This window comes from Poecilia reticulata, unplaced genomic scaffold, assembly GCF_904066995.2.
Source record: "Poecilia reticulata unplaced genomic scaffold, P_reticulata-male-v2 Scaffold_128, whole genome shotgun sequence".
NCBI lineage: Eukaryota > Metazoa > Chordata > Actinopteri > Cyprinodontiformes > Poeciliidae > Poecilia > Poecilia reticulata.
In genome coordinates this window covers 17087-34037 of record NW_027675226.1, presented here as the reverse complement: position 1 = coordinate 34037, position 16951 = coordinate 17087, and the positions used below count along the sequence as shown (strand labels likewise).

The window sequence follows — 16951 nt, the reverse complement described above, 5'->3', positions numbered from 1 at the left end:
AGGAAGGGGTAGTCTAATTACTGTTTCAGTTGTTACACTGTTACCACTGAGGCACATTTACTGTAAATCACCGCACTGAAGGTTCAAATAGTCCTTATCTACCAGATAGTGTAAATTAATGTTCTTAGATGTAATTTTGGCCTGGAAAAGATAAAATGCATGAATCTGTGTGAAAAGTAATGTGTTCGCCAGTAGCAACGTTGTTCTTTATGTCAGTGATGAGGAACTTGGAGTCTCACAAAGGTCACATGCTTCAGTAAAACAAGTCGCCATGGTAACGGTGCTACTGCTAGCAGGCGCAGTCTGAGCGCGGTGAGGCTAGCATTAGCTCGGTGTAAAAAGCTAACGCAGTCAGAGGTCAACACTCGGTTTTACACAATGCAGCCGCCATTATTGTAGTTTCCTGTTTTACTGCTTCTCTTCAATGTCCATGTATTGATTCAGTTTTATGATAAATGTTTCAATATATATTTTTAAAGTTCTAGTAAGACGAGATCCAAAATGCACTTACATTAAAGGGCAGCATTATGTGTTTTCATTTATAGCATAATCAAGTAACTGTTGTTATAAAAATGCTGTATATATCACATGACTTAACAGTTGATGCCTTGAAATTGGCCTCTGTCACTTTAAGAAGCCACGTCATCACATCAACATTCATCTCTTAATCCTTTACTAATGTATGAAAGGGAGCTTGTAAACATTCAGGTTAGTTTTAAAATGGCAGGCTTGTAAATTTGCTCTGTATTTACAACATAATGGATCATGGCAACAAATAAAGGCATCAGTTTGGTTATGAGCAGCTACTTATTTCAGTAGATGGTGAACCACAAGGATAAATTATGCAGCTTGAGTTTAAATGTCCAAAACGTCTCTGCGCTGTTGGGATGTCCAGTCAGTCAACTGATGTTCTGCAAGTTGGTGGCATCGTTTCCCTGCACCAAGGAGGTTGTGGGTTTGAATCCCAACCTGAATGCAGTCACTTCATGTCTTCTTCTTGGGTTCTCCAGCTGCTGCCGTCTTCAGGTTGGACTGGAAGCCTCTGCATGGTGCGTCCTGCGTCTTACCCAGTGATCAGAGGACAAGGCCACCAGTTCCCACGCTGTTAAAGGCGCAGAGCATTTAGCGGACGCCCCGCCCCTCAGCTACACCCACCTCACCCCTCCCTGCATTCGCTGTGTTGCTAAACGGTCACAGGAGAAGCAAAATATCAACTTTGCTGTCTTGGAAAAAACACGGCAACTAACTTCTGACCAATCACACGACACTTTGCCCAGAGCTGTGATGATCCTGGTGTCGAGAACAGGAAGCAGATTTCTCTGCAAACAAAATGTCGCCATTTTCATCACATCTGCATCACTGAGAGGCGATTCGGCACTTTGGGTGAAGCATGTGGCAGTTTCAGATTTCGGACGACGGAGGACGTTGCTGACATTACGAGGTGAATTAGTCAGGCTGAGATTTGTCAGGTGAATAATTTCTCACCAAGCTGCAGAGGGTGATGTTAGATGCTGCATGAGGGGACAGAACCAAACCTACGAATATCAACGTCTCACCACAGAAAGCCGCTGTGATGAAAATCAGAGAAATCCTGCCAGGTAGCCAAACCAGCGCCCTAGCTAGCTTAATATTTTTATTTTAACATAAAACAATAAAATGTTTTCTATAGAGTGGGGAGAATCATGTCAACACAAAGTTTGACGAGTTATTGAGATCACTGCATGTAAAACGGTTCAAAGCTGAGCATCAACCCAAATATCATTTATTAATCCTATAAATCTAGTTCATTCTCTAGGTAATGGATGTATTGAGTGACTAAAATGGTCTTATGTGGTTTACAACATTAAACTATCACTTTCAAAATCAGCTCTAAAGCTATTTATGTACTTGATGCCAAGCCGTCAGTTAGTTATAAACTGACATATTTTTAAGTTATTCCTGAGCTAACTTTATTTTGTCTCCAAGATGAAAATCTCTGAGTTGAGAAGAGAAATCATTGTTAACATTTCCTCTTCTCAATGTTAATCATTTTAACATAATTTTAACTTGTAGGCTGCTGCGCTTTTTTATTATTTTTTAAAAATATCCTCATGTGTTTTGCAAAAACGCTGTGCTTCCCGTGTTTTACCACCAGGTGGCGTTGCGATGTTGTGGCCATTTAAATGTACCAACAAATGGTGAAACATTTCCGGATCCGCTTTGGACTCTGCTGAGTTTCTTTGTTTCATTTCTCTGTTTTGCTCAGTTTGATTCTGTTTTTTTTAATAATGTTGTTTAGAAATGAAACCCTTGAAAGGTGGAACATCGTCTCCTGCCTCATTCATTCTGGAACCTGGATTTTCTTTGGGTTCTGCTGACCTCTGACCTCTGGTGGAGACCGTGAGTTTGAGGAGCAAGACACCAAATAAACAGTTTAATAGTCATGTGTCAACAGTTCAGAGGGGAATATTAACAAGTTACATTTAGATGTACTATGAGGAGTAATATTATTATTATTATTATTATTATTATTGAATAATGTCATTAAGAATAGAATATAAATAACTTTCATTTTCCCTCAGTGAGAAAATTCAGATCCACCAGCAGCAACAGAAAATGTAAATTAATAAAAAAAACAGAAAGTAAAACCAACAGGCTGCTGAACTGTTCAAACAAATCAATATTACTTTAAGTATTAGTTTCATAACCTGGATGTTTTTACTTCCACTTTAGTAAATATATGCTGAGGTGATGCTACTCTAATTTATCTGCTCTGCCACCTGCTTCTGTTGCCAAACAGACATTCATATTTTTATCCTTTTGTTTTATTTCCTAGAAGCCAAATTAAAATCCCAACAACTGAATAATATTATTGTCTCATGATAAACCTTAAAATATGAAAGTGTATGTTTTTGTTTGTTTTTAGTAACTGGTTTTAATTTGCTGGCATCAGTGGGTTATCTTGTAGATTAATCGAACATTGGTCGATTACGAAAATCAAAGAATATCAATTTCCGGTTCTGCTCTCACTGAGATTCCTTGAATGTCACTTTAACCACCGCTCTCCAGCAGGGGGCGGTAATGCCGCTGCGTTCCGGCTTCCAGTTCAAACAGGAAGCAGCTCCGTGGCTAACTTCCGGTTAGCTTCGTTAGCTCGTGTGTCTCAGGCCGTGTCCAGGTGTGTTGTGAGTCTGCGCAGCAACAATGTGTTCCGTTGAGCCTCTGAGAGAGTTTATCAGAGAGAGACTAACTGCTGCTGCTGAAGAAATCTTCACCCAGCTGGAAAAAACCATCGTCCAGTACGAGGAGGAGATCGACCGGCAGCGGAGGCTGCTGGACCTCAGCTGGAGACCCCGAACCGAGCAGAACCCCGCAGGTGGGTCCTGGAAGCGAGATCAGAGCAGAACTGGGTTTCAATTGGAGCAAAATCCGGAAAAGCTGCAGGTCAAAACAAACATTTCACCGGAAGAGAGATCAGATTGTAGGATCAGGTCACAGAGAGCTGAGACCTTCTGGGCCAAAAAGACCAAAACGCGGTTTGGTCGCTGCAAACATCCGGTGAAGAATCTGTGATGAACGTTCAGAGCCTTTAAGGACTCAGACTAAATGTTTCTTACTTGTAGTTATTTCAGCTTAAAGCTCAATTTGACTTTGTAGACGGTGATGCTGAGGGCCGGACGGACCTCCAGTAGCAGTCAGTCTTCCAACTAATCTGAAGAGGCCTCTGACTGAAGATTGTTACTGCTGACATGCTAACAGCTCAATATCCAGGCAGCAGAGATGATCTTCCTCAGTGACACCATGGTTAGCTAGCTCTGCTAATCCACCTCATTTGCTCTCGATGCTCCTTTTTAAATTATTATAAATAATTTTCTTGATTGTTTCCAGAAGGAGCTGCTCCAGTTCAGCACAGCGCTCTGATAAATAATGATAGATGTTCACCACCAGGTTAACCAAAGTGTTGTAACCTAAAACACAGAGTTATGATTAAAACAGCCTCCATAAAAGACGTTAAAAAGTCAATACTGGTTATTAAAATGACTCTTTGGCCTCAGACTGAGAAATGAGTTTTAGTTGTTTTTTTATGGAATAATTGGATTGAATTTCTACAAACAAATGACACTAAAAATTCTACCAAGTCAAAATTTCCCGGTCGGTATCAGAACCACGATGATCCCGGAAAGTTCTGAAAAAACTAAAACATTGGAGGGAAGTTGACTGTCTCCATGGTAACCGACATCGACCCCTACCTGTCGGTTACCATGGAGACGTTCAGGTTTTGGACAGAAACCGGATGTAGTCCTGGGACCAGAACCGCTCACCGGGTCCAGCGGTTCTGAACTCCTCTCATGATTTCCTCTGGTTCCCTCCAGACGTCCAGCAGCGTCTTGTCAGCAGGAAGCAGCAGGTTCTGATGGCGCCACTGCTCTCCAACCAGGAGACGCTTTCCGGACCGGCGGAACCAGAAACTGTGGACCGGAACCCAGAGGCTGTGCAGGTTAAAGAGGAGCCGGATGATGAGATTGCAGGTCGGGATGAAGAGCAGCTCCATCTCAAGCAGGAGGCCGATTCCTTCACGGTGAGTCCAGCTGAGGAGGCTGGAGAGGACAGCAACCCGGACCCGGTCCCATCAGAACCGGGCCCTGGAGCCCAGGATGAAGAGCCGGAGACGAGCCGGGATGAAGCGTGGGAACAGAACGGGAAGCGGACGGAGCAGAAGCCTCTGCAGGGCCTGTTTTCCTGCAAGACGTGCAGCAAGTCTTTCAGCCAGAAGGGAAGCCTGACCAAACACCTGCGGCTGCACGCCGGCGGGAACCCGTTCACCTGCCTGAGCTGCGGCCGCAGCTTCCGCAAACACTTCAGCCTCATCGTCCACATGAGGATCCACACCGGGGAGAAACCCTTCCCCTGCCTCGTCTGCGGTAAGAGCTTCTGCCAGCGGGGCAACCTGAACGTCCACATGCGCACGCACACCGGCGAGAAGCCCTTCCCCTGTCTCACCTGCGGGAAACACTTCCAGAGGAAGAGCAACCTGACCGCCCACACGAGGATTCACAAGAGGAACGCGCTGTGCGTTTCCATGGTGATGAAGGAGGCGGTCTGACCAGAGGAGGGTAGACAGATGCTCTGTCCGTTTCCAACATGGCCGCCTCAGAAGGCATGGAGTTCCCGTAGCTGTCAGTTCATCCTCGTTGCTTCTGTTAACGCTGCTTCATGTCTCTCTAACATTCAACTTGTACAGAATCTCAGTTTCACAGTTTAACGTCAGAGAAACAAAAACAAAATCTTCACAGTCTGAGAGTTTAAGGACAGTGGTGGATACGCAACATCTAAACATTTCTATAACTACGTTTCCATCGTTTTATGCAGTTTGAAGTATGACATCAGAAAAGGTTGATGGAAATGGCAAAATTCAAAATAACTTCTTCAATTTCATAAAATTTTTACGTCCCTTGAGATGGTTTAAGGCTTTTCCAAAAAAGATTTAATGCACTTAATGAGAATAAGTTCTGATGTAGCGAACGCTGCCATCCACTGGTGGGTCTGTGCATTACCACAGGCACGAATCTGAAATGTTTGCTCCATGCTAGCTAGCAACGTCTACTTCCTGTTTGTTACAGCTATGCGTAGCATCAACATCTGATGAGCCTGGTTGATTCACTTCAAATCTGTGAAGCAGGGGTCCCCAAACTACGGCCCGCGGGCCGGATCCGGCCCGCCTCCACATTTGGTCCGGCCACCTGAACAATACCAGAGAATTCAGATTTTTTTCCATATATTGTATTTTCCGGACTATAAGCTGCTACTTTTTTCCTAAGCTTTGAACCAAGTGGCTTATATGTGGATTTTTCTTCCACCACCAGGGGGCTCTCTAGCAGGAAGTGAATCATTGGAAGTCAAATTGGAAATAAAAGAAGAAAGCGCCCATTAAAACAGAATTAGGTTTTAATAGGGAATTGAAATTTGAGAATGTTGTTGATCAGTTAAATAGCATTGAGGGGAAAAAGAAGATTTTTAGTTTTATTAAAATACTGGGATCATTATGAGAATCTGAGGTATAGATATTAGGATCCAGTAGGTGGCAGTAGAGCAACAATAATGGATGCAAGCTGCTGTTGAAATCTAAAGAAGAAGAAGAAGAAAGAGCCCATTTTCATTTAGCACATTTAGCTAGTAGCAACATGAAGGATCAGCACTTTGTTACAGTTCCCGTTCAGAAACTAATCAGTTCATTTAAATCTAAACTTGGAAACTTTTTATTTTCAGCCGTAATAAATGTGATATTCAGTCGACCTGTTCTGACCCAGATGTTGGCTGTCTGCCCCTCTGCTGCTGCTGCTGCATGGTGTGGAAAACCTGGAGCAGCAGAGAAATCTGAGGCTTATAGTCCGGAAAATACGATATTTATTTCATAAATAGTGTTAATATTTATTTCCTGGATTTTTTTCTGTGAAGAACCCAGAGAGGATTATTTCATTGTTCTTTCTGGAAAACAATACATTTTTACATTTAGGCTCTCCTGCAGTGTTTCTGTTCCAAACTGACTCCGAACCCCAGCAGAGAAACGTCTTGTGGCCCTCAGGAAAAGGTTTGGGGCCCCTGGTTTAGATGGAAACATGACTAATACGCTTTTTCTCTTTTTTTTGCTACATTTTAAAATTTCATTCAAAATTCACAGGAATTGGCTGAACGATGGTGATGTAACAAAATATCTACATCATCAGATCGTTTGGTCCTTCAGTCTAAGCTGTTTCCAGGTTTTAGTCCATATTTGGTCATTTCCTCTTGCTCTGGCTCCACTGGACCCGGCAGAACCCAGACAGGCCAGCCTGAGCATTGAGCTTCATAAATCACTCCCAGAACTGGGGTCAGAGGTCAAGCTGCACAGACTCCACATCACTTAGTTCTGGTTGAACTGAATAGTTTTATTTATTTCCTTTAACATTTTCTGGGAGTTTTTCATGTTTTAGGTTATTTTTCTGATGTGCAGTTCTTCATCTGGGTTAGTGATTCTATTAAACTTTAACTTTTATGTTAAGTTTTGATGTTTTTGATCTTTTTTGTTGACCTCTAACCTTTAAATCCTTTAGAACAAACTCCTGTTGGAGCCTGAACACGTCTGCTGCTGGCATCGAGCAGCTGGAGCCTCAGAGTGGAAAATGTTTCTGTTGCAACATTTCTTATTTAAAACTGAAGGTACTTTTGGTTTTAATGATGTAAATGTTATGCTTTTAATCTTAAGTTTTCTCAATCGAAGCAGATTCTGCTCCTGAATTTATTTAGTGAAGCATTTCTGCACATCAACCTCATTTATTATTCATCTTTAGGGTAATAAATTCCTCATAAACAGACTCTCTACAACAACCTGCACAGCACCAAACTGCTGGGTGAATATTTATCGTTTTAAGAACAGAAATGCAGAAACTTCACTGACTGAAAAGTAAAAATGTTTAATTCTCACCTTGCTTGAGATTAAAACCTCTTTTTACTTCTCTTTACTATTTTTATAAATTATGGATGAGTAAAATGCAGAGTCACTGTAGTTTTTGTGCTGAAAAGCTACAATTAGGCATCTGAGGTTAAAAATATAATTGAGCCACAAATTTCCCATTTGTTTTTTGTTTTTTGTGGTTAAGATTAAAAATTGTTGCAACGTTTCAGTTTAACGTCCAACATGCAGAGATTTAGAATATTACATGTGAAAATTAACTTGCATATAAATATTCTTGGTTATTTCTTACATTTATAAAAAAAAATTATTTATTTGAAACATTTTTTTCCTTTCATTTTCTTTGCCTGTTCCCTCACGGCCCTCCAGCAGGGGGCGGTGAAGCGCTTCTGCTTTCTGACAGAGAGCAGCTATGTGGCTAACTTCCGGTTAGCTTCGTTAGCTCGTGTGTCTCAGGCCGTGTCCAGGTGTGTTGTGAGTCTGCGCAGCAACAATGTGTTCCGTTGAGCCTCTGAGAGAGTTTATCAGAGAGAGACTAACTGCTGCTGCTGAAGAAATCTTCACCCAGCTGGAAAAAACCATCGTCCAGTACGAGGAGGAGATCGACCGGCAGCGGAGGCTGCTGGACCTCAGCTGGAGACCCCGGGTCAGCTTACAGCGAGCAGGTTCGGTACCGGTCGGGTTCTGCTGGGGGACGGGATCAGAAAGTAAAGATTATATAAAACATGTCAGAATATTACTGGGCTGGCAGCAGAGCCCAAACAGCGTCCTGTTAGAAATATGTTAGAAATGCATCAATATTTATTTGTGACTCGGTGAATAAATATTATGTTTATTTTAAATTATTTTTTATTTTGCTTGTTTCATCCTTTTACTGTTGGACTTTGTGCCTGGAATAAAGATGTGATGATATTTAAAGTTGCTGCTATTGGAGCCGAACTGTGACAAAAGTCCAACACGTTAAATATATTATAATTCAGAATTATTTTTTTAGTGTCTTTGCTTTATTTGGCAGCTCCAGGTCGAACCCTCCTTTAGAGGTCCAGGTTCTGCTGAACTGACCTCATTACAGCCTCTGGTACCTGCAGGTCCAACAGAACCGGCTCAGTCCATATGTATGCTGACATCATTCAGTCTCACGATGACAGAAAAAACCTTCTTAAAGGGACAGTGTCCTCTAAAATCATGTTTTTCCCTGCAGTGTTGCCTTGATTCTTTCAAGTTTGAGAAATCCTTTAATCTCCATGGCAACCATTCAGCCTGGGTGGACCTAGCCCCGCCTTCAAGGCTCAGCTCCTCCCCACTCAGCTCCTTCAGACTAGCCAGCAGCAATTAGCAAACAGCTGGTGGAGCTGCTGGTAATATAAAAACATTAAAGGGTTAATAGAGGAGCCATGTTGGGATGAGTTAATGGAGGTGGAGCTTCTTAAAGCGACAGAGGCCCAATTTCAAGGAGTTAAATCAAGAAGTAACATTTCTTTATAGTCATATTTGATATTTGTATGAAACAACAACTTTTTAGACGTAATTGACATGAAAAAATGTTATTTGTGTCGGTCTGAATCACAGCACCAGGTCAGAAGATCCAGAGATGGAAACCAGAACTTTTCTCAGTGATTTCTAGATATGGATCAATTTTAGGGGTAACATGGTGACCTGTTTGTTCTATAAGATGTTTTTTTGTGATTGGCCCTTTAAAGAAAGCTGTAGGATATAAAGACATGAGAGGAGCTTATCTGATCTATTATTTCGTCTAAAGCTTTTTTGCTGATATTGATTGGAGGATCATTGATTGTGATGGAGCGAGAGGAATGGAGAGATTTTAAACTACTGAGAAGAAACTAGAATGGAGCTTATTAATGATGAAGATATGAATTTCTATCGAGGAGACGGGTCTTTGTGTTGTTCTGTAGAGCTCTGGATTAAACCAGAGAGCCACAGTGAGGAAGTAACACTAAGAAAAGAGCATCAATTTGTTAAAGAGTAAAGATTACATTAAAATGGAACAAGTTGTTTACAAGTTGTCTGCATTGTTTGATCTATTGTAATATTTTCTCTCAAGTTTGGAGTAATCAAAGTCGACGTTTATTAAAAGCAGTGGGACGTGACGGAGCTGCAGGGAGTTGATGTGATATTTTAGCACCAGGTCTGGAGTCAGATGGTCCTCAGGCCGTTTTTCAGGCCGTCGCTTTCAGGGTCAGGATGAATGTAAAATCCAACCAGTACTGGGAGGAATGTGAATATTTCAATAATTAGGAGTTGACTTATTCACACTAATATAATCATTTTGCTGCTGCCAGCAGCTGGAACAAAGAAAACCACAAATCAGTTACTATCAACATTCTTTTTTAAATATTTTTATTGGTTTTTAACATACAATCAAACATGAGGGCTCGGGCCGACAGCAGGCAGTTCTACTTTACAGACACTGTATGGAATCACAAAGAGGAAAACTCCCAGGTGTCTGACAGTGATGTGGAGCCAAACACCTTTATATAAAATCATCCTGTCAACGTGTTTGAAGGGATCTGATGTTATAGAGAAAACTGAACAGATCGGAATGTTGTCAGATTCCACCTTAGTCTCATTGGCTGTTGAATCATGTAAAGACGCTTGAAATGATTTAAGTGACCATTTCTTTCTTTACAGTCACATTACAAGTGATTTTGTTTGTCCAGAACTCCCAGGTTGTGATGCCTGTGAGGAGAAGGACGTCCAGACGGGTCAGCAGTCTTCAGGCAAACAGACTGACTCCAGTTCGGACCAAGAGAAACCAGACCAATGGCAGAGGAAGACGGAACAAAGAGACTCTGTTCCCCTTCAGATGAAAATTGAACTGGAGGAACCAGAACTTCTGCCGTTAAAAGAGGAAGATGATGAGATCTGGATCAGTCAGGCTGAAGAGCAGCTGGTTCTGAATCAGCAGACTGATTCTCTCATGAAGGACGGAGAACCAGAACCAGACGGAGACCAGCGCTCGTCTCAGAGCCATCATGAAGCTGAGAACCAGAACCAGAACCACGATAAAGAAAAAAGTAGAAATGAAGTTTTGAAACCAAATAATGGTGATGAAACCAAACTAAAGAGGCACAGAGTTGAAAAAAGGGCTTTTTGCAAATTTTGTGGTAAAAGTTTTAACCAGTGTTACTTATATGACCACATAAGAACTCACACAGGTGAGAAACGTTTCTCCTGTAAAACCTGTGGAAAGGGTTTCATTCAAAGTTATCAGTGTACTGTTCACATGAGAACTCACACAGGAGAAAGACCTTACTTGTGTCAGACGTGTGGGAAAAGCTTTATCCAAAAAAATAACTTGGTTACTCACATGAGAATTCATTCAGGTGGGGCACACCATCCATGTGACATTTGTGGGAAAGATTTCTCTCGCAATGATCTGTTAGCCTCTCACATGAGCACACACACAGGAATTAAACCTTTCTCATGTCAGACCTGCAAAAAGAGCTTCAGTCGGAAAATTTATTTAACTCGTCACCTGAGAACGCACACAGGTGAGAAACCATTTGAGTGTCAGGTCTGTGGGAAAGCTTTTATCCAAAAAGATAATTTAATTACTCACACAAGAACTCACACAGGTGAGAAGCCGTACTCTTGTGAGACGTGTGGAAAAAGTTTCAGTGACAGGAGTAATTTAAAGCATCACATGAGGACTCACACAGGGGAGAGGCCTTTCTCATGTCACATCTGTGGGAAACGTTTTATTCAGAAGAACAACGTAGTAACTCACATGAAGGTTCACACAGGAGAGAAACGCTTCCCCTGTGAGGTCTGTGGTGTGTGTTTCTCTCGCAGTGCTAATCTGACTCGCCACATGGCCGCTCACTCAGAGGACAAACCTTTTACGTTTCAGCCGCCGGAATGAGGCTTCAGCCAGGTTTGTCATTTCAAATTCAGTGTTTGTGTTCATAAAGGCTGGGAGATGTAATTTATTTGCTCTGATAACAACGAAATAGTTGAGAAGTTAAAGTTAAAAAATTTTGACTTCATAGACTGAAGATCCTAAAACTCCATTTTTAAAGGTGAATGTATTTAACAATGCATTTGTTTCAATATGTAATTATATGGCAATAAAATAGTTCATCTGGCATCTTCCACAATGAAAATACAAATAAAAAAAGAGGAAATACATAAAAGGTGAAATAATATACAGAATATAATCTTAACTGCATTTTAGCACCTAGTGAGAAATGTTTAGGGTTTGAGTTTACATGTTTTATTTCTCATTTCTAAAAACCTTCACTCTGGAGACGAACTTTCACATGTTTTTTGTATTTCCATCAAAAACATTGTTACCAAGGAAACGAGGCCAAAACATAATATTAGTGTTTTGCTGTGATGTCATCTGCTGATTATTCCCTGTGAACTTCAGAGGTCAGACTTATTGTTGAAGTTTTTTCAAGTGAAAGTCAGTTTTAGGATTCACAGTAAATTGTCACTGAGATATTTATTCATTGATGTTTATTTATTAAAACATATTAACACGGGTTTGATTTAAAAAACTAGATCAATTGTAACAACGCTGCTTGTCAAAATTGTGGATTTTTAGACATAAATGACAGGAAATTTTTTTATTAATTTGTGTCGGTCGCTATAAATTGAGCTTTTCTGAATCACGACACCAGGTCAGAATATCCAGAGATAGAAACCAGAACTTTTCTCAGTGATTTCTGGAGAGAGACGATGTTTTATTTTATGAAGTTTCTGCAACAAATCAGGTTTTTATTATAAACTACAACAATAAATCAACCTGAAAACAGGATACATTTGTCAGAGTTTCTTGGTGTGTCACAATAAACTACTGCTATTAACGAAGCAAATAATGAATCTGGACTCAGCAGAACCGGATCTATTCTGTTTTCATCATCAGTGCAGTGAAGCCTGGTGTTAAAATGTAATTGTTTGTGTTTGATGGTGAATAATTGTTATATTTTAACAATGAGTTAAAAGTGAAATAACTTTAAATATTTTGATAGGACACAAACTATATAATATTGTATCTAACATTAAAAATTGTAACTTATGATGTGTGATGAGATAAAAAATATCACAAAAGATAGTTTTGGTTTTATAGGAATAACTTTAAACCACGTTTAGCTCTTTGAGTTGTTTCTACATTTCGGGAAATTTTTAACAAAATATTTCTATTTATTTCTGTTTTCTTTTGACGATCATGTTTGAGCTTCACTTCTGTCCAGCAGGTGGCAGCAGCAGGCTGCGTTTCACCGCCGTTGAAACAGGAAGCAGTTGCGTCGGTAGCTTCCGGTTAGCTTCGTTAGCTCGTGTGTCTCAGGCCGTGTCCAGGTGTGTTGTGAGTCTGCGCAGCAACAATGTGTTCCGTTGAGCCTCTGAGAGAGTTTATCAGAGAGAGACTAACTGCTGCTGCTGAAGAAATCTTCACCCAGCTGGAAAAAACCATCGTCCAGTACGAGGAGGAGATCGACCGGCAGCGGAGGCTGCTGGACCTCAGCTGGAGACCCCGGGTCAGCTTACAGCGAGCAGGTTCGGTACCGGTCGGGTTCTGCTGGGGGACGGGACAGAGACAGTTTACAGCTCAGGGTCTTTATTTATGAGTAAAACTGATTATAAACCGGTCAGGAAAAGATTCCCGCCTTGTGGAAACTTCTGTCAGAAACATTTTGATAAAATCATTAAACCTGATTCTGGTTCTAAAGCTCCGAGTTTAGAGAATAAAACGAATTAAACCTAAAATATATAATATTACTGAGGAACATCTCGGTGCTGCCGAACCTGGGATCCACTCGGCAACCTATTGGAAAATAAATCAGGATTTGTAATTTAAAGACATGGGTTGTTTCTCCTTTACGCTCCCGGTTTTTCTCCTGACAGCAGCACACAACATTCCAGACGATTTTCCTGCAGTGGCAAAAATCCCCCAAATAAATAAGTTATTGAAAATATTAAGTGTTGAAATTTGAATAAATTTGGAAACTAGTTTTGTAATTTAAAAACTCGCATCAACCTGGCCTCAAGTTTTTGGTTAGCAAAATATTAAACATTACTGGAATAACAGGAGACGTAATTTAATTGTAATTAAATTGGAAATAGTTACCAAGTTTGTGTGAAGACCAAAGTGTTTAGATCTGCTAATTATTTGGACAGAACCTCTTTAGTCTAAGCTAACAGTAAAAGCTCCTATTAGCTTAACAGCAGGTTTCCATGTGGTGGTCAGGAGTTGAACTGTTGCCTAAAGTTACATGAATATTGGCCCTCAGCATCGGCTTTCTGCAGGGGATCCTTTCAGTCACATTAATGAGGATTTTGTTTGTCCAGAACTCCCAGGTCAGGAGAAGGACGTCCAAACGGGTCAGCAGGATTCTGGCAAACAGACTGACTTCAGTTTGGACCAAGAGAAACCAGAACAATGGCAGATGATGGAGGAAAGAGAGGAATCCGACCCACCACAGATGACACTTATTCTGGAGGAACCAGAACTTCTGCAGCTGAAGGAGGAGGACGGAGAAATCTGGATCAGTCAGGTTGAAGAGCAGCTGGTTCTGAATCAGCAGACTGATTCTCTCCTGAAGGACAGAGAACCAGAACCAGACGGAGACCAGCGCTCGTCTCAGAGCCATCATGACGCTCAGAACCAGAGCCACGATGGAAACTCGGGTCCAAGCAGAGCTGAAGGTTTGAAACAGAGCAGCAGAGGTAGAGCTAAAGGAAAGAGGCACAGAGTTGGGAATCGGGCTTTTTGCCAAATTTGTGGTAAAAGTTTCAACCAGTTTTATTTATATAATCACATCAGAACGCACACAGGCGAGAAGCGTTTCTCCTGTAAGATCTGTGGGAAAGGTTTCATTCAAAGCTACCAGTACACTGTTCACATGAGGACTCACACGGGGGAGAGGCCTTTCTCATGTCACATCTGCGGGAAACGTTTTGTTCAGAAGAATAACGTAGTAACTCACATGAAGGTCCACGTAGGTGAGAAAGGCTTCGCCTGTGAGGTCTGTGGTGTGTGTTTCTCTCTCAGCGCTGATCTGACTCGCCACATGGCCGCTCACTCCGAGGACAAACCTTTTACGTTTCAGCCGCCGGAATGAGGCTGCAGCCATTTCTAACTCCTCACAGCAGACAGAGGAGCAAATCATTTCAGCTGGTTACTCTTAAATGCTTCAGGTTAAAATGAAGAAACTTTCCTGCTATGAGAGTAAAACTCCTCTGTTGAACAGCAACATATTAAATTCATGTACTTTTTATTTCAGGGCAACAAAATGAGTGTCTGTCTGGGATCCTTCACTTTAGGATAAAAGTCTTTAGAGGAAACAAATAAATGAAAAGGCAAACTACATGAAATAAATATGAATTCAATGCATCAAGTCATTTGAAACTAATGATCAAAGTTGAATTTGTGTTGGCAGAGAAACGGCGGCCAGGTGTGTTTAGGTCACGTGATGCAGTGAAGGATTGTGGGTCGTTAACTGACAGGAACATGCAGACATGGACTTTCAGCAGCTTCACTGTTTGGGGAAAAACCCTTTAGAAAAAGGTTTTTTCTTTAATTGTGTAAGTTTCTGGATTTAAAATCCTGTTTGACCAAATGAGTGACGACGTTCCACTTGATACTGAAACACAAACACAATTAATTTGTTTTCCATTAAAATTATGACGTGATGATCGCAGTATTTTAATATGTAAATAATATCAGCACATTCTGAACTCTAACAATCATCATTTCAGGCTTGAATCTCTGGCTGCATGCAGAACATCAGATTATGATGGTCAGATTATGATGGTCAGATTATGTAGCGTCTTATTCTGAAGGTTTGTTCATATGTAGGATTTCACTGTTTTGCTTGTTTTTTACAAAGTTTTGCTTCTGTTAGTTTCTGAAGTTTCTCATGTATCTTTCTGTCACTTTGAGTTCATGTTTCATTCAACAGGTTTGTTCTGTAGAGATTTGGACTCTTTCTGTTTCAGTCGGTTTGATCTGCAGTTCAGTCTTTGGTTACTCAGGTTAATGAGTTAACTAGTGTAACCAACTGGTAGGCGGACACTTAGTGATTAAAGATGCAGAATAAAGCAGTAAAGACAAACAATGATCAGTGTATTAAAATAAATTAAAGAAGGTAAGTTAAGTTTCAAGTTCGACTCAAAAGCTGCTGAGTCTGAATTCAACCATTTCATCGAGAATTTTGTCCTTTTATTTGTCCTGAGTTTCATAAAATGTTTTTTTTAATCATTTTTAAATGTATTTAAATCGTGTCCCTGGTTCCCACAGCTTGTTTTGTTGGGTTTCTCTCTGATGATCTCAGATTCAAACTGTTGATGATTAAAGACATGAAACCAAAACCATTTCTGACGTTGAGTCTTCAAAACTGAACTTTGACCTTTTGTTTAAACAGCCAAGACCAAATGTTTTTGATTCCAGATGAAATAGTTTTGTCTCTTAATCTGAATGAAAGAACAGTTTTCAATGGACACAAGAAGCTTCAGGAAACGTCCTGACGTCTCTTCATGGTCAGACCTCTGTGTTTGTTTTCATTAGTTATTGATTGAACCAGCAGCTGTTCATTTGACTCCTTATCAAATATTCATATTGAAGCCAGAAGCAGCGAACGGAGCGTCTGAACTCTGGATCTGTTGTTCATGACAATCAGATGAAACTGAGATAAAACGTCTTTTCTGTGAGCCTGTTGCTACACCTGACTGCAGGTGGCGCCGATGGCCTGAATACACTTTTCTTTATTAAATACGTTTTAATATTTCCTCGTGTCAGAAACCTGGTGGTGTTTGCTTGTTTCTACACTAAAGTCAGTCTGACCTGATCTGTGTGAATTATTTATCGGTACATGAAGAAATTTACAGGATTCATTCTATGTAGTTATTATCTATACTTTGGTCACTCAGGCTCTCATGGTCTCTGAATGACCCAGCAGAGAGAGAGAGTGTGTGTGTGTGTGTGTGTGTGTGTGTGTGTGTGTGTGTGTGTGTGTGTGTGTGTGTGTGTGTGTGTGTGTGTGTTGGTATCCGTGGTTTAGCCTGCCTTTTGACCTTAATACGCACTTACGTTACACGGACCTAAGGGTAATACAAGGACAATGCTGATGTCCTCATAAATCAAGGAGTGTATTTTAAATTTTGAGTATCTAAACAACACTTTTTCTCATAAATCTAAAGTTTTATTGGAACTATGCCAGTTTTTGGATGATGTGGACCATATATTTGTACTTTTCAGTGAATAAACAGTGTGATATCTCACTTTCTTTAATTGTCCTTTTATACCATGTGACCTGAGATTTGTGTATTCCAGTGTATAACACAGCGCTGCCTGATTTCAAGTGGCGGTGTGTATGAATTGCACTTTTACAGACATTTTCCATACATTACGTGTGCTTTTAGCCGGTCATCATCTGATTGGCTGGAAAAAAACTGTGGACGTGTCTTATTACCAAACAGTCCCAGACGCCAGGTTTTTAAAAATTAAATCCCAATTTGAAGCCGCAGCTCTCAATATGGACATGTTGGTGGAATAACTGT

The 16951-nt window shown here is 40.8% G+C and overlaps 1 protein-coding gene across 1 annotated transcript; it reads left to right on the top strand.

Moving 5' to 3' along the window:
- Window positions 1-3064: 3064 nt before the first annotated feature.
- On the top strand, window positions 3065-15766 carry LOC103463204 (uncharacterized). The gene is made up of 7 exons (XM_081604475.1): window positions 3065-3355; window positions 4353-5081; window positions 7909-8094; window positions 10108-11310; window positions 12649-12702; window positions 12761-12949; window positions 13742-15766. The coding sequence occupies exons 1-7, from the start codon at window positions 3184-3186 to the stop codon at window positions 14512-14514; spliced, it is 3306 nt and encodes a 1101-aa protein (XP_081460601.1). The 5' UTR covers window positions 3065-3183; the 3' UTR covers window positions 14515-15766.
- The last annotated feature ends 1185 nt before the right edge of the window (window positions 15767-16951 follow it).